Source organism: Equus caballus, chromosome 7, assembly GCF_041296265.1.
Source record: "Equus caballus isolate H_3958 breed thoroughbred chromosome 7, TB-T2T, whole genome shotgun sequence".
Lineage (NCBI taxonomy): Eukaryota > Metazoa > Chordata > Mammalia > Perissodactyla > Equidae > Equus > Equus caballus.
This window is the reverse complement of record NC_091690.1, coordinates 13,695,315-13,720,102: the sequence shown is the minus strand read 5'-3', so window position 1 is coordinate 13,720,102 and position 24,788 is coordinate 13,695,315. Positions and strand designations below refer to the sequence as shown.

Genomic DNA, 24,788 nt, shown 5'->3' with positions numbered 1-24,788 from the left:
TAATTCTCCCTGCCCACCCATGTTCTCATCCCTTTATTCTCCACCTAGGTAGCCATATGGTTTCTCCAGCTTCACAAGTTGCTCTGGATGTCTCTATGAAACAGAGAAGGTACATATGAAAACAAAGGACCTGGCAGACCCTTGAATAGATGGAAAGTGAATCCCAAACATCAAAGGTTACCTTAGGGAGGTGGACATCTTTGTAAAAATTAAGGCAGAAAAACAAAACAATAAAAAAACCCTCCATATTCCTAAGTGGTGATAGAAATGAAGAATATTACACATTCACTGGTTGGAAGGACAAAAGATAAGCTATGGTCAAGCCTAAATTCTATCTTGAGGGTATTTTATCATTAGAATTAAGGCTAAATGACTATAAAGCTTTTAAGAAAATTACAGAACGGAAAAGTTTTCAGTTTTGATGACGAGTACTCCATATACTCAGTAAGAATAATCATGCCAGACAAATTACAATTCATGTAAAGTTGTTTTAAAAATTAGTTTCAGTATCAATCTATTTATTGTTATATGCACATAGCATAATTCGTTAAGTGTACTTACACATACAGTGTAAAACAGGCTACCATTTGCAGCATATAAAAAAAGTTTCTGCCCTTTACAAAAATAATCTAAAGCAAACAATACGGACAAATACAGGAAGTGATAAATTATCACAGCTATGCAATTATACCATACCAAGAACTTCAGAGCATTTCTATATTTTTTTAAGATCACTGATGGACTAATTTGTCCTTCCTCTCTGCCCTCTCCATCCTTTTCCCCTTCCTCCTTCCTTCCTTTCATTCTTTTTGGCATTTATTGATAAATTATGTCCAGGCATATACACAGCAGATAGAAACCTGAGTAAATCAGAGTGCTTGCCTGGTTCTTCTCTACCTGCTAATTTTACTCTCATTTTCAGATCCAGCAATTATTTCTCCAATAATCCTACAGCCCAGAGACTGCTTATACTAGAAGTCAAACAAACATTCAGATGAGTCCTGACTCCTTCAAAGGAGTCCCATTTGTACGCTGACAGGATAGAGTAAGAAAAGAAGAAAAGATGAAAAGACGGAAGAACAAGTGAAGACCTTCCTGGAGGAAGTGTCTAAAGAAATGAGAGCAGATGGAATTGAATATAAAGGTCTTGGGATGTGCCTTAAACAGCAGAAGGTCAACTTCTGTTGTATTAGAACAAAGATGATGAGAGTGGGTTCAGACAAATTTGCAGGTGGGAGAGAAGAGTAGGAATTTTCAAGTGGTCATATTTCATAGCTTGAATTTTCTCTGTAAAGCAAGGTATTCTGCTAAGGGAAACGGGAGGCAGTGACAGAACGGTGTCTTCAGGAAAGAAGTGAATGTTTGAGACAATCATTGTGGAATATAGGAGCAGTGCTCAGGGTCCATCCAATACTGGACACTTTATATCTGAAGTGTCAATAGCAGAGCTCAGGAGCTTGTGTATAGACAGAGACTAATCCAAGTTCAATGGTTTTCAGGAAGGATGAAGCACGAGGGAAAGAAAGTTAGGATAAGTGAAGATGCCAGAAAGAGAATGGTTAAAGCTACAAGCCATGGATTCCAGGCTAACTTGGGCAGGATGAGGAAAGACAGTGAACAGACTGGGAGAACACCAAGCAGGATGAATCTGGAATGTCTAAGAAGCAAGAAATTGAGAGTGAAATGTGGTGTGGTCCAAGAGTGATATGAACATTTTAGGGGTTCAAAGGTGGAGCAGTAGCAAGTGATAACAAAGTTAAAGATGTAGACAGATGCATGCGCTTAGACTAAAAGAAAAGCATAGATGAAAACTGCTGCATCTAGAAGGGCAGTGATTAAGTTACTCACATGATATTAGAAGCTGATGTGGTAAATGCTGTTTGTGAAGCAGGCACAACGAGCAGAGGGAGGAGGCAGTAAAGACAGTGCAAAAACCACACGGGAGAAGGGGTATATTGCAAGCACCAACTAATCTATACTATTTGATGTTTCTTAAAAAAAATCGCTCTCTCTCCCTCTGTATCACTCCTCAATCTATTCAATTTTCCTGTAGTTACCTGACTGGGTAACTGTGAAAAAACTTGAACACTTTGAAAGAAAAATAGCAGCTCCCGATAGGAAGGATATACCCTAAAGCAAATCAGTCACAGTTATAAATCAATTTCAGTTAGCATTTATATGATCCATCTATATCAAAATTATAGATTTTTGTGTAAATTCTCAAAAATTACAAAAAGCCACACTAAGCAGAAAGAGCATTCTATTTTTTAGAGTGCTATATAAAATCACAGATGACAGAATGAGAAATGAATCTATGGTGCTTTATGTACAAAATCATAATATTCTCACTAGTTGCTAGCAAAAAAGGTTATCTGCACATGCGCGTCTATAACACAATAGTCATACAGTCATACAATACAATTATTAAATAATTTAGTCTTACCTGTATTGCAAGGGCACGAGCTACAAGACCTCTAAGGTATTGTAAGGGATCTTCTGGGCCTTCCCACTTGCTCTGCCATGTGAAGGGACACTGCAATTTAAAAATGTTCCAAATTAAGTGTACATACACACTATTCTATATAAAAGAACTTTTAACATTAGCGTGATGGAGAAAATATTTTGGCATAATTTGCATTATGTGTATCATGAGTTCACTCCATTAAGTTAAATGTTTTTCTTTGATCTTAACTCATCAAAATTAAATGATAGAGACAGAACGAATTAATCTGTTTCTCTAAGAGGAGATTTTTTTAAAGCAAAAATTCTTGAAAGAATAAACAAATGAACATAAACTGCTATACAGAAAGTTGCAAACCATGTTTTCTTCAAACAATATTTAGTGCATAATGAAATCAAATTAAGTTTGACAAATTCATTTTTAAGTGGTAAAGATAAAAAACAACCAGTCTTGGTCCCTACAGAATTTCTTTAAGCTATAAATAGAGCAGTACAGTGGAAATTTTATCCATAAAACCACACTGACATATATGATGAAAAGAGAAGAAAGATTCTAAATTAAAATTAAATAAAACCATTCTAAAAAAGTTATCTTTTTAATATCTGACCTACTATTAACTGCATTCTCCATTAATGCATACTTCTTTCCTTCACAATATTCTTTAAGTTCATGTTCATTATAATATTATACCTTTTCTGTAAGGGTTTTCCAAATAATATGTAAATATCATTCAAGCTTCTTAACAGCTTATTTTTCTGAAGTGTAGTAATAAGGAGGGAATATTGGAATCACCCAAAACAATGAGTGATTCTATAGTTGAGAAACTACTCTAGGCTAGAGTATAAACAATGTATGGAAAATAGAAATTATAAGATAATGGAATTTACAATGGAAAAGGACCTTAGGAAACATCTAGATCAATTAATTACTTTAGATGAGTAAAGTAAGCCTTCTTAGGAATATGGTGGATAAGTGCCAGAACTGTGCTTTGAATTGAAACAGGTGTGGTGATTTTAAAATGTGACCCCCAAATCCTTTGACACTTCTCTCAAGTGACAGACACTGAAAGCTGTGCTCCTCTCCTTAAATAAGGGTCCTGTGAATAGAACAGAACTGATGCTGAGCCAGTTTCCAGGTCCAGGCCTTAAGAAATGGGTTGCTTGTATTTCCTGTGTTTTGAGACTCTTGATCTTGGAACCCAGCCACCACATTGTGAAACCCAATTTTTGGAGAGGCCCATGTGGAGATGAAGTAAGGCTCTTAGCTCCAAGAGCACTGACTTGTCAGCCATGTGAGTGAGCTGTGTGGAAGAGACAAGCTTTCTCTACCAAGGCCTACCCAAATTTCAGATTTGTAAGTTTAAAATAAATGATTTTTTAAAAAATGATGATGTTTTGGGGCTGGCCTGGTGGCATAGTGGTTAAGTTCCCACGTTCCACTTCAGTGCCCAGGGTTCACAGGTTCAGATCCTGGGCGCAGACCTAGCACCACTCTTCAAGCCACTGTGGCAGCGTCCCACGTAAAAAAAACAGTGGAAGATTGGCACAGATGTTAGCTCAGTGACAATATCCCTCAAGCAAAAAGAGGAAGATGGGCAGCATAGGGCCAATCTTCCTCAAAAAAAAAAAAAAAAAAAAAAGATGATGTTTTAACCCAGGAAGGAGGCTGTTTAACTCTCAAACTATACTGGTTTGAATGATAAATTAGAAGGTCATTCAAGTTATTAAAAAAAAGTTCAAATTCGCACAACAATTTGAAGCAAAGTGGTCAATTTAGGGATTGAATCCTGACCTCGTTAGCACCAAAATTTAACTAAATTAACCCAGAATTACCAAAAAACTAAAGCAAGGAAATAAACAAAGTAGATAATAGGTAAAACATAGAGCTGTTGTGACGAGTAGTATCATATATTGAAACAATAAAGGTATCTTGAGGAAAGAATCTGATGATTGAAAATGGCTATTGGTGAGGAATGAGAAATTCTATTCAAGATGTGTATACTTCTTAAAATAGATGTTTCTTTAGTATTTGTCTTTATGTACTTCTGTGAAATTTATTTCAAGATAATGTTCAATAACAAATTTCTATGCTTTTATATCCCTGAGGTTTTAAGAATCTACAAACTGTTTCTGTGTTGTTTTTTGTGATACATTCATTTAGACAATATCATGTTGACATACTTAAATGCATGTATTTGTATACGTAGTATGTAGGCATGTTGAGGTTAAAATAATTTGTATCAATATTTTAACAGAGATTTTAATTAACCTCACCTCAAGAGCAGAGTTAAATGGGCTCTGAGGGTTTGTATTAATATTGATCAGTAAATATCACAAAACTAAAAATACTGAGTTTTGATTTCCATAATTTGCCATACGTTTTAAACATGTTAAATGAAACATAACAATAAAAACAAGTTCATGAATTTTTGTTTAAAATTTTTTATTTAAACTAGAAATGACTACCAATGCAAAATGGCATAATAATGCTTCAAAAGTAATTTTTCACATGATCATAGAGTAAGTGGTTAATTAATATAAATTAGAATATCATGAAATAATTACTGAGCCAGTCTTAACAGTAATTTCTGAGCATTAATACAATTAATCAACTAGTTCCTTCAGGTGAAACAAAAGAACTTGGGTTCAGCCCATTAGTTTGTTATACCTTTGATATCATATTAACTGGCTTTTAGTAGAAACACAAACTAGATAACAATCATTGGGTTAGCCATAGATTTTGTGTGCTTACGTGCATATGTGTTTAAAAATCTTGTACAGATTCATCCAAGCTACATTAAGCTTTGGTAAATAATTCCTAAATTAAAAATAATACATTCACTTTAGGCTCTAAATAGTATTAAACTTATGTAGGGTGAACTCAAAATATAACCAAAAATTATTGACAATTACCCCCAAAGTTCCTTTGTTCCCCTTTATAATGTATGAGACCTATCTCAAAAGCCTATTTTCCAGCCAGTTGCTATCTGCTATTAACATGTATTAGTCTGCATTGGTCAACTGTACTTCGAAAAGCTGGAAAAGGGGCCCGCCGAGTGGCGCAGTGGTTAAGTGCGCATGTTCCGCTTCTCGGCGGCCCGGGGTTCGCCAGTTCGGATCCCGGGTGCAGACATGGCACCACTTGGCACACCATGCTGTGGTAGGCATCCCACATATAAAGTAGAGGAAAATGGGCACAGATGTTAGCTCAGGGCCAAGCTTCCTCAGCAAAAAAGAAGAGGACTGGCAGTAGTTAGCTCAGGGCTAATCTTTCCTCCCCCTCCCAAAAAAAAGCTGGAAAAAATATTAGTTTGAATTTTCTAGAATTATATACCAAATAAATAAAAAATTACTTTTTATCTTCTTTCTTTTGCTATGTATAATTATTTTGAGATTTTTCCAGTGATGCAACAGAATCAGCTTATAAAGTCTCATGAGAGCTGATTCTTAAAATTTTATGATTTATGCAAGCCAGTTGTTAGCCAATATTTAAAATGATAAGAATTTACAACTAAATAAATTTTATTTAAAACAAACCAAACAAATATTCAAAACTCATCACTTCCTAATTATTTTATGACTTATTATCTATGTGTTTGAGATTATTTTTATCTATTGTATCTGTATGGTAGGAATATTAGTCATAGTGTGCTAATGGGCATCTCTTCCCAACTCTGTTCAGTGACCTTGAATTGATAATTTGAAATCAGCAATTATAGGAGTATTTACACCACGGAAATCAGCAAATGCTACAGATCAGGGTTTCTTTTTATAGAGATCCAGTTGCTAGCATTTGTTAACATTTGCTAGCACAACACTGGATTCATTCATGTTGTTACATAAATCAGTATTCATTCTTTTTATTGCTGATTAGCTTTCTATTTTATGGAGACATCGGAATTTATCATTTAATCTGTTGGAATCTGGGTTGTTTCCAGTTTTAGATTATTAAAAATAAAGCTTCTATGAACATTCATAAATATTTGCATGGACATATGCTTTCACTTCTCTTAGGTAAACACCATGAGTGGTATAGTGGGCTAATATGCTAAGTGGATATTTAACATTTTAAGAAAAAGCCAAACTATCAGCAGTATATGAGAGTTCCTGCTGTTTCTCATCCATGTCAACACTTAATACGATTTGTCATTTTAATTTAAGCCATTCTAGTGGGTGTGCAGTACTGTTTCATTATGATTTTTAAAAACTTCTTTTTTTATTGAGATATAATTCACATGCCATAAAATTCACCCATTCTAAGTACACAATTTAGGAGTTTTAGTAGTTTCACAAGGTTGTACAACCATAACCACTATCTAATTCCAGAACATTTTCATCCCCCTCTAAAAATATTCTGTACCCATGTAGTCAGTTTTCTATTTCTCCATGAACAAAGGATAACTTTTTATTTATTTTAATCTTCTTTAATTTCTTTCAAGGCTGTTATGCCGCTTTCAGTGTACAAGTCTTGCTCTTTTTTTGTTATATGTATTCTCATGTATTTATTCTTTTCAATGCTATTATAAATGGAATTGCTGACAATTTCATTTTGGATATTATAAATGCTATAAGATAGCACTTATTGCTATTGTATAGAAATACAACTGATTTCTATATATTGATATTCTCTTTGTTCTTACATAGATCAGTAGGAATTGATTTATAAGTCTATACAATCAAATTCTGATCCTAAGTCAAGCTAGAGATGAGGCGGTGGGAGAGTTACATTGCAGTATTTGGTAGGCCTTTGGAGAGGAGCATGTGGAGTTCAGTCAACACAAAGCTGATAACTATCTATTATAACAATGACTACCACTTAGCTGCATTATCAAATTAACAAAATATTCAATGAGAGAGGAAATGGAAAGAACGCTGATCTAGGGAACATGACATCAAGATTGCAGTATGGGTTCTGACACTTTACCAGGATAGCAACTCCTTTTAGTTTTAGTTTTCTAATCTAAGTAAACGGGGGATGATGAGAACAGTAAATTGGATAAGGGCTACAAAAGTGCTCTATAACTGGTAAAGTGTTATATAAAAACATAAGCTATTACTTTATTCTAATGGAAAAACACAAATTATTCAACATTAATAATTATCATTTGGTAAAAGAGTTTGGGTATGACTTTCCTAAGTGATTATTTGCATGAAGCTACATAAACAAATTTTAAAAAGAGAATCTTTAAGAAAAAATGGAGTCCTCAACGATTTTATAAGAATTAGCATCTTTTCTTTCCCCCCAAAGACTTGAAGATCAATGATGGAGGTGATCACAGATGTGGACAAAGAGGAGCAAGAGATGGCAGAAAGGTGATGTGGCAGGTGCTAATGTCCTTTTTGACGGGAGTTCTGACTACAGAACAGCGTTTCTCAAACCTTACCATGCATCAGAACCATCTCCAGGGCTTGATAAAACACTAATTGCAGGGTAATACACTTAGAATTTCTGATTCAGTAGTCTGGAGTGGGGCCCAAGAATTCATACTTCTACCAAGCTGTCAGTCGATGCTGATGCTACTGGTCTGGAGGCCACTTTGAGAAACACTGCTATAAAGAAGGCCATGGTAGAGAAAGGAATGAAAGGAAAAACCTGTATAGCAGAGGAGAGCTTAACTCTTACATGTCCTGAAGTTATAAAATAAAATTCTGTAAGTATATGTATATAGATATATATATATATATATGCATATTTTAAGAGAGTGCATCTCTTTCCTTCAATTTTCAAAGACGTCAGTGATCCAAAAAAGGCTAAAAACCAGTTGTTCAGAAACTTTTAAAAAGACTTAGGATCCACTAGCAATTTTGCTATATTGTTGAGGGATTCCCCAATTTAAAAAACTAGAAAGCCATTAGTATTACTACCCAAAACATTAGGATAAATTGAAATGTATAGCCAATACATACGTTGGCTTTACAAGAGTATTATTAAAATAATTTTTTAAAAAAGCAATACAATCTATTAATTTCTACAAAACTATAATTCTCTTAGTTCCCTTAATTCTCTTAGCAAGAAAGACGAAGCACTTTAGAGTTGTATCTTTTTAATTTTTGTTGTATCTTTTAAATTATGATTTAATGCTTATGTCCTAATATGTAATACAAGAATAACAGTATTTTAACAAATTACAAGTACTGTGACTTTTTACAAAGAAAGTTTCAGATCACCAGAAACTGTCAAGGAAATAAAAGAGTCATAATTCTCTCTAGGAAAATTCCTACTGCAATCATGTCAGACACAGTAAAGAAAATGTCAAGCACTAAATTACATTAAATCATATCACATAATACAGAACCTGTCACATTCAAATGTAATAAAAAATCAAGTTTTCACCCTGAAATAAATGGGATAGTACTAAATTCACAATTTTTGGTAAAATTCATTAGAAAGTAAATGCCAGAAACTATTTTACTGATTTTCCCTTAGTGAAAGTCAGCCTAGTCTCATCTGAATTTCATTGAACACCCTGAAATATTTCCAAACACTGTCTGTGAAACAATTTAAATGTGCTTTGCAAAACATTTTTCATCCTCTGAAAGAATTTTAACAAATTCATTTTCATCCAATTATAAAAATATCTCAAAAATAGTGATATTTCAAAGGCTGTATTTCTTAATTCAAAGTGTAATGCAGAATACTTAATTTAATAAATTAATAATGCGATTGTCTACATCCTACATAAACACATTTTAATTAAGAAATAAGTCATCAGGTCCTGTTGCTATATTAAATACAGAAATACTTAGCAGATCTTAATGGGTCAATAGAAGAGAAAGAAATGTTATAAAGAATTAAAAATCTAGGACCCCTTTTCTAAAATATCCTTTGGTCTTAATCAAGGAAAGTGTTTCATATAATAAAGCTCATTTAGTTCTTTGTTGTCCTTCAGTATGATCTAATGTAAGCCACATTATATTACAATCATAAAAAATGATGTAAAGTTAAATTGTTCATTTTTTCAAGTGTTTATGCTTCACCCTTTAATAATTTCAATTAATAGTAGAAGCAAAACAAAAGACCACATTTGCCAATTGCCTCTCATATTTCTCATTAATACCACATAGAATCCTCTTGAACTACCCTATCCTACAGCCTAGCCACCTCTTACTGAGATGAATAAACAGTAACCCACATGGTATCCCTACTTCTATAAATTCGTTTTGCACAATGTTACCAGAGAAATGTTCTAAAAGCTGTTCTTTACATTATGAAATTCTCCTAAAGTAATGATTTAAAAAAGACTAATATTTATAAAGTGCTGGTTACGAGGCAAGCACCTTATCCATGATTTAATTTAATTCTCACAACAATCTCATGAAGTTGGTACCTTTATTATTCTCATTTTACAGATGAGAAAAGTAAAGTTTAGAGAGGTTTAAGCGACCTGCCCAAGGTCACACAGCTACTAAGTGGTAGAAGAGGATTCAAACAGGCAGATTTATTCCAGAGGCCACACTCTTGGTCATTTTGAGGCATTATTTTTACATAAAAATATTCTTAATGTCTACAGCATTGAATCCAAACTCCTTTTTTTGGCTTAAAGACCTCAAAATCTGATCTTACCTTAATTTTACGACACTTCATTGTATACCATGTTCTTATATTATTGCTATTCTCCTTCTAGTCTTAATTCAACTGTAAATTAGTCTATATCATATATTTTGCCCTTAAACAGCAAGTATAAGAACGTGACTTGTGTAAAACAGAACAGTAAAAAATACACTCTCATGAGTACTTATCTTTTGATAAATAAATTTAAATCATTTACATTTATTATGGCAACGAGACCTGCCTAGGTTCAAATCCTGACTCTGTCACTACTTGAAGCCGGTACCTGTAAATATTCGATAAGATTACCTTTCCACCTTGTTATGAAAAGAAGTTAATTTCGTCAATATGCTGTTTTCCTGTTTAACCTCAGGGGTAACTCAAGGGTCACAAGGATTTATGAGTTTGTTTTACAGATGAAAGAGAATGCCTTCAAGGATCACCAGATAACCAGCCCCCAGCCTCCATCGATGCCCAGAAGTCAGATTGCCCAGAGGCTTATTAGGAGTGAAAAAAACAGGGATTATCCCTTTGGTTGTTTCTCTGAAACTCTTACTGCCACACTCCTCAGCCCTACAAAACCCCCTGCCTTCTTCTCTTGTTAAGGAGGATTTGAGAAGACTCATCCTCCCACCTTCTCCTTTTGGCCAATTCAAATAAACCTTTCTCCATCTCCAAGCACCATGTCTCAGTGTTTGGCTTACTGCGCGCATCAGGCATAGGAACCTGAGATTAAGAGGTTCAGTATCATATTCACTGTGTGACTGTGGTTAAGTTACTTAACACTCCTCTGTCTCAGGTTACTCTCAGTAAAATGGGGATAATAGTAGCACCATCTTGTGCTAATGTGGTGATTAAACGAGTTAATTAATGTAAAGTTCTTCAGAGCTCTTAGATCCTTTTCCATTGGTTCCTTCATTGTGTCAAAGAGCTTTCAAGATTGATATACCTACTTCAAATTAAAGACAAATTAATTACAATTTGTAGTATAATACAGTAATACAGTATTTTGACAATCCTGTTGATTAACAGGATAGTAATTTGTACATAAAGGAAAAACTATTTAAATTCAGTAAACAGTGCAAAGCTGATTTTTTTCAAGGGAAAGGGAAAGGAACATAGGTTGTGGGAGAAGGTCTTTTTGTATATGTGGAAAAGAATTGGATATTGTGATGGACTGAAACTTTGTGTCCCCCCAAATTCACATGTTGAAACCCTAACCCCTGCTGTGATGATATTTGGAGATGAGGCTTTAGGGAGATAATTACCTCATAATAGCCCTCATAATAGGATTAGTGCTCTCAAAAGAAAACAGGAGAGAGCTTGCTTCCTTTCTCCTCTCTGCCATGTGAGGACACAGCAAGAAGACAACCATCAGCAAACCAGGAAGTGGGCCTCACCAGACACCAGATCTCCTGGTGACTTGATCTTGAAGTTTCCAGCCTCCAGAATTGTGTGAAATAAATATTTGCTATTTAAGCCACCCAGTCTATAATTTGTTAGAGCAGCCTGAACTGAATAAGACAGAAATCTTTTTTATGTTAATCAGTAAGATCTACGAAGTTCTAGGAAGCCTATTTTTTATATTCAAACAGAGAAGACTTTAAGGCTGACTATGAGATGTTTCTCCATATTGAGGAGAAACAGCAGGAAAAAACAAAGACTTTTCTTCTAAATTCCTATAGATTCTAGTGAAATTTTTTCCAGATCCCAAGTTCTGCAAGGTTTATATTCTCCAAATAGCTAAAGTTAATCTATGGAAGATATTCCATATTTTTTGTTTCTATCCAACAGATCGAGAATACATGGATTTTGCTATCTTTTAAAATGATCCAATTATTCAGTACGAGATGTATTGATTACCCTTTCTTCTAAAAGTACCCTGATTTTCTACAGGGTAACTATCCTTCCCCTACTTGCAGTATATGTGTTACTGATGGAGCTGAATCCATCCCCAGCTCCTGGGATAGGAATTTGACTGAAGTCTTAGCCAACGAGAGTTTTACATACTCTGCCCACAGAACTAGTATGGAACTAGGCTTAAAACACAAGCCAATCAGTTTGGATCAAAGCTAATGCCAAGATTGCTTGAGTTACCAGGAAACAGATGCTTTTTCTGTTGGACTCGTAAATCAGAGGATATAAGACTCAGGTTGCTAGGATATCACCATGTATAGAGGATCTGCCCAAAAGTGAACTCAACATGGAGGATGTGTGTATGTGTATGCATATGCATGTGTTTATACACACACACTCACACACACAATATGACTAGATAGATAGATAAATAACAGAAGCTGACATCCTAATGACAACTTTAAGCTCCTGCATCAAGCTGACTTAATGCTAGCTACCATTGGATCCTTCAGGTACATCAGCCAATTAATCCCTATAAGGCTAAAGCTAGTTTAACTTGGGTTTTCTATTATGATTAACTGTAAGACTTCTGACAAATGTATACATGTTTAAAGAGTCACTTTTAGTAATGAAATAGAAACACAAATATTTAGTACTGGCTTACCTTTTGGTTTAACAAAGCACTTGCCAATTTCTGTACTTCTGAACTCAATAATGTAGTTCCTCTGATGACTTTGCTGAGAGCAGCAAGAGATTGGTGAACACTTTGTACTAAGCGAATGGCATTAAATTGTTCAAGAACGATGAATGATACTATAGGAGATCCTTGTCGATCATTAGGAGGAGACACTTTCTGATGAATCAGGTTTGAATTCTAAAAGAATAACACGTCACATTTACTGAAAAGTAACAAAAACCACTGATATAGTAAAATACTTCAAGAGTTATTAAAACCTTTTATTGTTCTATCCTGTTTTAAAATACTCTTGATTTATGAATGGCCAAATGTATTAAATTTGTAATTACAGAAGAAGGGAATTCTGGAGTTCACCAACATTTAAAGTGGTGTGGGGTGGGAAATGAGAATAGCAGGTGGGAATTAAGAAAGGGTAACCACACTGAGAAGCAGTAGCCAATATAGTAGGAAAAATGGAAAGAATGGCACCATATAGGCCAATGCAAAGAGAGCAGAACAGCTACACTACAACTCTATCAATATAAAGATAGCAAAAGAAATTATGGCTTTGAAATAAAATGTGAACAGACATTTAATCCAATTTGAAAATTACTTGTATATATATATATATATATATATTAGAAAACCACACTGAAAATCTTGTACTAAAGACTAGTGAATATTATATCTAAGTATTTATTTCTACATCTATACTTTTAACAGAGGCTCTGATATACGAAATTTTATCAAATTTCATATAAATTACATATATCAAATTATTAACAAAAACTCAAGGAATTTTGGTTATTTCTAAACAGCTTATGTGGTTAAGAAGACAAAAATTCACCTTCAATAGTACTCTAAAAGTGTCAAAGAATTGTCAAGAGATAAATTTCGGAAGTCCTTTCTCTTACCTACTATCCATTATCCTAATTTTCTTTATATACGCTGCTTACAATCCTCGTTAAGGATCCCTTCTCTTTGTTCTAATGGTTGTCACATTCTTATATTCTACAAGAGCATTGATTCTTTTTCATCTATTTAGCATGATAAATAATTAAATAATATGATGATCTAGCATGACTATTACCATTAAACAAATCACCGTTAAATAAATTTTATTGGCATAAGATCATTCCTGAAGACAGATTTAGGCTATGAGCTCAAATTTAGGCATTTTTATTTCTATTATTGCTATATTTAAAATATTAAAGCTGCTGAAATCATTTTTGAGACATATACATATAAATGTACATACTTAAATAAATAATTGGTCATAAACTCAAAACCAAATCTAGAAAAGAAAAAAACTATAACATCAAAAATTAATTAAAATTATTACCCTGAGATTGAAATAGAATTAACCATTTGAGCCAGAGCATGGAATAAATAATACTAAACACATCTCTAACCTAAATCAACTAAGTAATAAAACTGACATAAAATTTGCATTGTAGACTTTCCATAATTCCGTCTGTTAAAATAACAGTCCTGGAAGTGAATAATATATGATATTTAAATATTTATCAATCTGATACTAAGCAAGATTAGAAAATGACTTAGTTTATTTAAAGTAGATTTTGTGGATTTTAACCATTTTATTAAGTTGATGTGACAAATTTGCAGTTTGCACTGTTACTTTATACAGGAACACTCAATCTTAGATCATTCAAGCAATATTCCATCTATCTACAATCCAAGAAAATAGAAAGCTTATTGTACTGAACTTTTAAAAAGGTTTATTTAGAAGAGTAGTGATCAAGAATACTTAAAATTCAAAGAGAGTTCAAGTAAGCACTATGGTCTAGAGATGTGCAGCAAGTATAAAACATACATTGGATTTCAAAGTCTCGATATGAAAAACAGATGTAAAATATCACAGTAATAATTTTTTATATTGATCACATGTTGAAATGCTAGTATTTTGGATATATCAGGTTAAATAAAATATATTATTAAAATTTATTTCACCTATTTCTTTGTACTTATTTAAATGTGCCTACTAGAAAATTTAAAATTACATATATGGCTTGCATTTCAGTTTCACATTATATTTCTATCACACAGTGTTGATCTGGAGACTATCAAGTAAAATGCTATAAGTTCAGCTATAAGAACAAAAGAACAGAGGGAAAAATAGCATACAGTAAGGTCTCAAAAAGTATTTGACTAATGAAAGACGAAAAAACATTGTGAAGAAAAAATGAAGAATAGTAAGGCAAGCTGCAGAATATAAGCTGTGATAAATTAATGAGGGGAAAAAATATAGCAGAAGATAGCAAAGTGTACTGTAATATATATTATAACATATTTCCTACAAGCCTTCACAAAACGTTAATAAAATGTTACACAACTAGAGGGACCCACAACTAAAAAATATACAACTATGTACTGGGAGTATTTGGGGGAGAAAAAGCAGGAAAAAAAAAAAGAAGACTGGCATTAGTTGTTAGCTCAGGTGCTAATCTTTAAAAAAAAAAAAAGAGTAAGATAACTCTAACTCTAAAAATAAATATGCTTTATACATTCTAAAAGAATGAAGTGTAGGAAAGATTTATAGCAGTAGTAACATGTTAGAGTGTTATATAATCTTAAGACTAAAAGATCTCAAATTATTATTTATAATTCAAATATAGCTAAAATCACCAAGAGTAAATTACAACATCTATATAGGATGATTTTTGGTGAATCTATCAAAGGATGATAGTCATATATTTAGTCGATTATTATAAGAAAAGCTTCTTTTATGAGTGAATACAATTGACTGAACTGTGTACATTCAAAGAATGGCTTTGACATTTTAAAGTTCATCTTTTTATTAAAAAGCTAAGAGAATTCAGAGAAAATCATTATTTGATTTTGGAGCTGCTAGGGGAAAAAGGTTATGTATATTTTAAAACTTAACCATATGTCAAACTAAGAAGCTTCTGCATAGCAAAGGAAATCATCAACAAAACAAAAAGACAACCTATCATTTGGGAGAAGATATTTGCAAATCATATATCCAATAAAGGATTAATATCCAAAATATATAAAGAACTCATGCAACTCAACAATAACAAAACAAACAACCCGAGTAAAAAATGGGAAGAGGATCTAAACAGACATTTTTCCAAAGAAGATATACAGATGGCCAACAGGAACATGAAAAGATGTTCAACATCACTAATTATTAGGGAAATGCAAAATGAAATCACAATGAGATATCACCTCACACCTATCAGAATGACTATTATTAAAAAGACAAGAAATAAGCATTGGAGATAATGCAGAGAAAAGAGAATCTTGATACACCGCTAGTGGAAACATAAATTGGTGCAGCCAATACAGAAAACAGCATGGAGATCTCTCAAAAAACTGCAAATAAAAATACCATATGATCCAGCTATTCCACTTCTGGATACTTATCCAAAGAACACAAAAACACTAATTCAAAAATATATATGCCCCTCTATGTTCACTGAAGCATTATTCACAATAGCCAAGACTTGGAAACAACCTAAATGCCCAAAGACGGAAGAAAGGATACAGAAGATGTGGTATTATATAGATACAATGGAATATTACCCCATCATAAAAAAAATATAGAATCCTGCCATTTGCGACAACGTGGATGGAACTTGAGGGCATTATATTAAGCAAAATAAGTCAAATGGAGAAAGTGCAATACTGTATGATTTCACTTATATGTGAAAGATAAAAACAACAACAAACACACATACAGACCCAGGGAATAGATTGGTGGTTACCAGAGGGGAAGAGAGGTGAGAAGAGGGCAAAAGCAATAAAGGGAGACATTTGTATGGTGATGGATGGCAACTAGATTTTGGGGGTGAACACAATGTAGTCTATACAGAAGTCCAAATATAATGATGTACACCTGAAATGTATATACTGTTATAAACCACTGTTACCTCCATAAAAACAACAACAACAACAACAAACCCAATTATTAGGCAAGGAATATCTTTTGGGTAAGAAAAATTAGTCTAATTTGGTGCAATTTAGGTATGAATCCAAGATTTTTGTGTTTTAACTGAAATAATTTCCTAAGTGGGATACATTAAAATGTATTTACATAAAATGGATGACACATGGAAGTATTATTTTTCTTATGTTAATAATTAGAGCTTTCAGGAAATGGTTCTCTCTTAGGAAGAGAGAGACCTTCTGTCACCAAGGGAAATTTAAGCAATGACTAGACCAGAGGTTAGCAAGTTTTTCTGTGTTAGTCCAGACAGTAAATATGTCAGGGTTTGTGGGCCATAACATCTCTGTCATAACTACTCAACTGCTGTTGTAGTGCAAAAGAAGCCACGGGCAGTATATAAACAAATAGGTGTGGCTGGGTTTCGATAAAATTGTCTTTACAGTAACTGGTGGCAGGTCAGATTTGGCCCATAAGCTGTAGTTTGCCAACCTCTCAGCTTATTATTTATTCAAAATGCTATGGAGATTCATATACTGGTCTAGATAACATTAGAGTCCTTTCCAGATCTGCAATTCAATGAAATAACAAGACACGAGTTACAGTCTCTATGTGTATATTTACCCATGGCTTATAAAACAGTAATCAGCAACTGGACAGAGGTATTTTTTTTCCTTGTCATATGATCATGTCTTTGTCCAAGATACATTTTCTATGATACAGAGGAAGACATTAAAAGACTCAACCCACAATCGTTTTAGAAAGCAAAAGAGAAAATCAGATATAGAAACAAACAAAAGTGGGATGGCTCTATAAGGGCTATAGAAAAGGTGGTAATATCTTCATTTTCATGTGGTAGAAATTTTACTTTTGCCCTCCAGTAACCCTTCATTCTTCTTTAGAAAATCATTTCCTAATATCTCTCTGGGGAAGAAACAACCTTTCCCAAGTCTTAGTCCTTACGTTTCTGGTGGAGTTGACTCAACTCAATTCCACAAATTAGCATGTGACTTAATAAAGCTTAACTAATTAGAGCCTTCTCCTGACCATGGCGATTGGCTCAGGGATAGCACACGACCAAACAGAGATAATGAAACATGGTAAGAATTGTGCTGGGTTTTCTGATAAAGAGATGTGTTCCTTTTCACTGGAACCTAAGAGAGCATAAGGTAGAGAACAGGTGTAGTCATTTTGTGACAATAAAGAGAGAGGCTGTATGAAAAATGGTGCCAACACAGAGGAGAGCACGGCATATGCGTGTGTGTATGTGTGTATGTGTACACATACATGTATACATACACACAGATACATATCCTATCAGTTTCAGTGCATCGGATCTTTCAGAATATATTTATATAATATTATAATTGCACGTATATAATACATACATTATATGTATATGTACATAATTATATATATATATATATACACATATATATTATATGTATAGCTTAGATTCCTAAACCTGGCGACAACTATTCCTTTTCATATCAGGTTATCAGGTGGATCAAAGAAAACCAAAGCAGTCATGTTTTAATGCTCATTTCATATAATTTAGTTAGAATTAAAGGTATACTACTTAATTGAGCAAGCAGAGCTCAACCAGGACAAATGTGTGCTAACTACCCAATAAATTGTTTAAATCAGAAATGTTGAAGAATTAAAATAGAAGGCAAAATTGCTGGTGGCTAGTAGGGTAAGTAAAGCCAAGGCTGAAAGATAGAGGAGGGGGGTATTTTGAGTTGATGCACTGAAGTTGATGTCATAAGCTGTTACATCTTTTTAAAAGAAAAATCGAGAAGCAGCTAGGGAATGCTAGTAGAAAGGAGCTTTTGTTTTAAATATAAATTTGCTAATTTTATATGCCTTGAGAATTTCATGGCTTTTATTTATAATACTATGATATTAATAAACACTAAACCCAGTAGTTACCCCTAGGGAGAGAGGTATAGGATTCTCAGACATCACTGTCAAGAGGACCTTTAGCTTTGTCTGTATCCTTTCATTCTCTGACAGAAAGCCATTATTCCTATATAACTTGAGTATGTAAAACAAAATGACAAATTTTTTTCAAAACTCAGTAATTAATACAAAAACGGCATATTAATAAAACCATATTTGTTTCTAGGAAAGTATCTTTAATAGGCTATCTGTTACACAACTTGGCCAGAGAAATGATACTGCTGCTGTGTGAAGCTATCAGGAAAAGAGGTAATTTAGTAGAATAATAGAATGATAACACAATCTCACATTAAGAGACCTAATAGAGACCGTGATATTTAAGGGGAAGAGTGACTAACATTCTAGAGTAGTGACTATGTGCCAGGCACATCATGCATTTCTATGTGAAGTTATTTTGTTACATTTTATCAGTTTCAGCAAGATAAAAAAAGTGATAGAGAAGAGTGGATTATGAAGAATGATAAAGAATGTCACAGAATTTGAGAATTTGTACCTGTTTGGAGGAAATAATAGAAGGACATTTTGTTCAAAATGGACCTAAAATGAATAGCTTATCTTTTCTTCCATGACCTCCTAAGGTATATTTTTCCATGACAATGGAATGCCTTTTGCTATGCTTATGTGACTCTTAGAAAGACAATAAGACAGCACAAAATGTTCTTGTGTGTGTGTGTGTGTGTGTGTGTGTTGTTTTAAAGTTTGAGAAGAGCCCAACTATTGTAATAGAGTGAGAAAACTGGTTTATAACTTTAAGGCTAAAAGTAACAGCATTTCAACAATCAGTGTACAGATTCAATGAGAAAATTAAAAAAAATTCCAACACTGCACAATATCATTACTTAACAGAAAAAGAGTCTACAAACAAAGCATAATAACTTAAGAGACACACAGAACTTATTTTATAATTGCTCGAAATAAGAAGTAGAGAATTTCCACTTCTGTTTTTAGCAGAACTAGATACTGCTGAAAACAATTAAATACGTTGAATAAGTTAAAGCATCTTCTTAAATATACCCAAATGCAACCACAAGCTGAGAAGAAAGTAAGAAATAATTATTCAAACACTAAGTTTTGGGGTTTTACTCTTCATATTCATTAATTTCATCCTGTGTGTGAACACAAGGTATTCTAGATTAGAGATAGATTATTTATCAATTACCTCACGGTAAATAATGTGTGTTGCCCCTACCCCGTTGTCCTAGGCCTTACCTTTGGGGTGACCAGATGAGGCCTAGATCAATTATCCTAAGCAAGTAGCCAGATACTCCACAGGTGCGGAATACAAGGGATGGGAGAAGCGGTTATTCTCTACTTCTAAAGAGGAAGGAGACAACTGTCCTCTTCCCCTCCAAAGAGGATGTTCTAGGATACTAATGGGTTTGAATTCTAACCAACACTGTGGTGTGTAAATAAAATCTCTCCAGGAGCCAAGTGATCTAGAGATGCTTTATCCCTTTTAACATGTAAATACCTAGGGAGATAACACTCTAGTCTCTCTAGCACCCTGGGGCTTAACAGGAACTTAGTCAAGGCTGTAACTTTTGGCCCTCTTAGAGAGATAATAGAAGTTTCATTATTGTTTCTGATCTGAGCAATTAACTAGACAAATGGTTACAAAGCTAATTCTCATGATGTGAAGAGTCACATAAGACTGCGGCTTCTTACGGGAATCCTAAGAAATCCAGAAAGGTTTTTATTTCTCCACATTAAGGGTGAGAGAATGGCAAGCAAGCCATTCAAGTTCCCTGATGCTGGTGAACCTGAATTTTAGAAGTCATGGACACAGGCCTGGAGACCAGAGATAAAGTCCACTATCTGCTCAAGGTGGAGAGGTTAAAAGAATACCTGCAAAAAACTGAAACCCCAAATGACCACACTGCTAGTAGAATGGTGAAATAGAAATAAACTGCCCTTCTGCCCAAGGGCTACAAAGAAAACTGCATATGTTAAAATTTGGTACTAATTGGAGGGGGGAGACTATGTGTGGGGATCTCTCCTCAAAAATAATTGTCACAATCAGAAATTTAGTGGTAGTTCTATGCACCACTACCTTGAGGTTGCAATAAACTTCAAGAAGATATTTAACTTATATGGTTTCCAGACTACTGGTATCTCAAAGTTATTTGAAAGAAGCATGATCCTGACCTGACCGAAACCTAACCCTAAACCTACACTGTAAATTGGATGGTAGAATGCATTTTAATTCTAGACCACAAATAATTCCTACAGGTAAAGTTACCAAAATAACTACTAGCCCATGGATTTAATAAACACAAAATACTATACAAGTAAATAAGGCACTACTATCAAGTTATCATATACAATGTAGAGAAGAAACTGTCAACGAAAATAATCCATAACCAATCTATAAATGAAAATTTGGGTGAGTTTATTCTGAGCTTAAATTTTAGGATTATAACCCGGGAGAGTCTTTCCACAAAGGAACAGAGCACTCCAAAGAAGTGGGGGTATACAGGTTGGTTATACACCCTCAAAGAGTATGTTTCACATATGATTGAAATGTCCCTTTAGAATAGCCATGAGGCTGCTCTGTCAGCACAGCGATTGATGGAAACGGCAGATAGGTCTGCTGTCTCAGTGAACGCCGCGGGATGGCAGGTGTGTTGCCTCGGGCTGGGGGGGGTCACAGATAGCGCTGCAATCGGTTCCCAGCCTAAAGAAAGATGCTTAATCTTTAAGGAGATGCCAACGTTGGGAGGGGGAGGGAAGTTGCACCTTTATCTCAAGGGCCTTTTGCTCTTGCCATAGGGAATCTCTAAAGCAGATATACAATGCATGCTCAACGGCCTCAGTCAGGCCCTTTTGGAAAGACAAAGTCAGGCCGAATTAGGTTTACACCAAACGGCTTCCTCATATATTCCAATATATCCTATTACTTGCCATTTCTATTTGTCAAAACAAATCCACAAAGACTTCAGGTATTGGAATAATCACATACAGAACACAAAACAATTATGTTAATGTTTCTAGAAATGATAGAAAGTTGTGAACAACAAGCAGATTTCGAAAAGAAACCAAGAGAACTTTTAAAAATGAAAAAATATAATTAAACTGTGAAACTTTAATATTAGATCAGATTTAGTTGAAATACTAGCAAATGAATGAACTGGAAGACAGATCTGTAGAATTTATCCAGAATGCCATTACATAAAAAAATGAAATGGGAAATATGAGAAATAAGTTGACACATGATGAATAGAGAGAAAAGGTCTAACATATATCTAATCAGAGTTCCAGATGAGAGAAATAGTAAAGCAGAGTCAGTATTTGAATAACCAATACCTTGCCAGTACTGATAAACAGCAGCAATCAAAATTCAAAAAGCCCATCAAGTGATAAGTAAGATTTAAAAATGAATTGAATGGATGGATTAAAGAGAGAGAGTAAACAAATCCACACTGAATCTCATCAGAGTAGAAGTGCAGAAAACCAAGGCAAAGAGATCTTAAAAGCAGCAAGAAAGAAAAGATAGATCAAAGGAACAAAAACTGACTTCTCAATAGCAACAAGAGAAACCAGAGGGAGTAGAATTATCTCTCACTACATCTTCAATATAACGAGAGACAACAGCCGTTAATATAGAAAAATTTTATACATTTTAAAACAGAGAATAATTTAAAGGCATTGTCAGATAAATAAAAACACCAAAGAACTCTTTCTGTACTTCAGGCAGAAGTGAGGTGGACTCAGATGGAAATGCCTGAGCTGCAGGAAGGAATAAAGGACAGTGAAAGTGATAAATGTGGGGCAAAGCCAAACAGGCATCAAATGCAAACAATAAAAAAAGACTGAAATACACAACAATAATTGCAAATAAAGTTGGAGTTGGGTATAATGTCCCAAGCTTCTTGAATTCTTTGCCGGGTAGGTAAACATATTTAGTTTAACTTTGATAAGCTATGTATGTACAATAAAATATCTAGGATACCACTAAAAAGGTAGAAAACGTGTGTTAATTTGTAAACTAAGAGAGAAAAACATGAGAGAAAATAATCAATCCAAAGGAAGACAAGGAAAGAATGAAAAAAAAGTAGGAAAAATATAAAACATAAGATATAATACAAAGTAATCCAAATTAATGTAAACAGACTAAATGTTCCAGTGAAAGACCAAAGAAAATCCAGCTATAGGCTCTTTATAAGATATATCCATAAAAAGAATGATTCAAAAATTGAGAGTAAAAGTCTGAAATAAGATACATCTAGCAAAGAGTAACTAAAAAAAGCTGAGATTTATTAACATAAGAAAAATAGGAAAAACACTATGAGAGAATTACTTTACAATGATAAAGTTTAAATTATCAGGAAGAAGCAGCATTTCTATAATTATATAATTTGTATAATTCAAAAACTGATAGTAAAAAACCATTATATATAAAATATGAGCAAAACATTTTAAAAACTTGATCTAACAGATGTAATTTGGTCATAAATTTCAAAAGATTTGTGTCATAAGACCACATTCTCTGATCACAATATAGTTATAATAGAAATCTATAACTAAAAGGTAACCAAGAAAGCAACTTATGAATAAAAACTGGATTACAGAAAATGAAATTATAATGGGATTTAGAAAATATTTGAAACTGAGCAATAATGAAAACTGTATATACATATAAAATGTGTAGGATACAGTTAAAATAGTAATATAGCCTTCAGTGTTTAGATTAAGGAAAAAAAGGTGAGGGGGAATTACTGAATCAAACCCCCAAATCAAGAAGCAGAACGTTGCAAAAAGAAGAGACTAAAGCAAAGGAAGTACAAATGAAGAGGCACACCATATCCTTGGAGAGGAGAGATCTCTCAGCTCCAAATCAACCCCTCTTTCTATTCTCTTTGTGTATAGCTTTGTGATGCTGAGGCTGAGACTCCGAAAACTAAAGTTCTCCTTTGCCAGCTGCTGTCCTGTTAGGTTCTGACAAATGGAATTTCTAGAGGAGAATGGAAAGTAGGAATAGGAGAAAAGGAACTTCATCTTTCCTGTTGCTTGATTCTTCTTAGCATCCTCCCAGCAGCAGCCCTTAACCCCTAGCAGCAGCAGCTGGTTCCAGCATCCAGCTTATTTTAGGACCCGAGAATCAGCCACAGCACCCCCTCAGACAGACAGTACTTCTGAGGAGGCAGCACTCCGTCCTGAGTCTGAGCCCCAGCTCTCTGGGGCCTTTCTCTAAGTTTCTAGGTTTTGATTACCTCAGACTCTTCTCTTTGTTCCCCTAAAACCTGGGAAGGTATTGCTTCCTGCAAATATCTCAGTTATTCAACTATTCCTTTTTTGCTTTTTCTCAGCCCTCTAACACTTGTATAACCAATTCCCTATATTATATCATCTGTTGAAATACCTGCTGTGTTTTGTGCTTAGCTGACTGGAATCCCACAAGTAAAAAGCAAGTCACTATAAATTATATATTTCTTCTTATCAAAAGAAATAAAACTTATCAGGTTTTTTTTAGGGGGGTGGTGGTAGCTAAAGCTTTACTAAAAACTAAATTTCAAGAGAAATCTTCACTTGGAACTTGCTGAAACCGTGGATTATATTTGCTGAGTTTCAGAAGTTTTCAAAAGCACAAAAACAGCTCTATATCCAAATGAGAAATCCTTTTATCCAATAATGGTATATATTCTAGATATGTTCCCTACCTTAAATTTCCTAAAACCAGAAAATAGTAATCATATTTTATATGATTTCACCTTAATTAAAAGGAAAGAAGAGGGCCAGTCCTGGTGGCCTAGTGGTTAAGTTCTGTGCATTCTCCTTCAATGGCCAGGGTTCAGTTCCTGAGTGTGGACCTACACCAGTCATTTAGTCGCCATGCTGTGCCGGCAGCCCACATACTAAAAAACAGAGGAAGACTGGCATGGATGTTAGATCAGGGTATATCTTCCTCAGCAAAAATAAATAAATAAAAGAAAGAAAATTGGACAAGAGTCTGGGAGGAAGAAATAATCAATTTAAAAGCTATTTTTAGTTGAAGAATATAAAAAATACTAGTTCTATTAATTGTTTATTCTAGCACTCTGGATTTTAATTTTATTAAATTTCAGTGCATCTTTTGAAATTAAGCTATTCTGAATCTACAAGTTTAATCTGACAGATACACAAATCTACTTACCCGTCTGAACAAAGAAATAATAGTTACTGGGTCAACTGGTTCAATTAGTGCTTACCAAAAAAATCCATCGCTTATTTTTCTCTCAATAAATTCGATCAGCCTAAAAGAGACAGTTTTACATGTATCTCTTATCGCAAAGTAATTTAAATGAGAATTAATGGGAGTTCTCAAGCTATATAAGGGAAATGTAAATTGGTCAGAATGTCAGTAATTCTCACCAGTTATC

The 24,788-nt window shown here is 34.0% G+C and overlaps 1 protein-coding gene across 4 annotated transcripts in view; it reads right to left on the bottom strand.

Moving 5' to 3' along the window:
• DYNC2H1 (dynein cytoplasmic 2 heavy chain 1) overlaps positions 1–24,788 on the bottom strand; it is a 292,362-nt gene that overhangs the window by 52,155 nt on the left and 215,419 nt on the right. For all 4 annotated transcript variants that reach the window (XM_023644714.2, XM_023644715.2, XM_023644716.2 and 1 more), the window contains 2 exons: positions 12,531–12,740; positions 2,444–2,533 (listed from right to left, as the gene is read on the bottom strand). In XM_023644714.2, the coding sequence (XP_023500482.2) occupies positions 2,444–2,533; positions 12,531–12,740 (300 nt within the window). The remainder of the gene's footprint in view (positions 1–2,443; positions 2,534–12,530; positions 12,741–24,788) is intronic.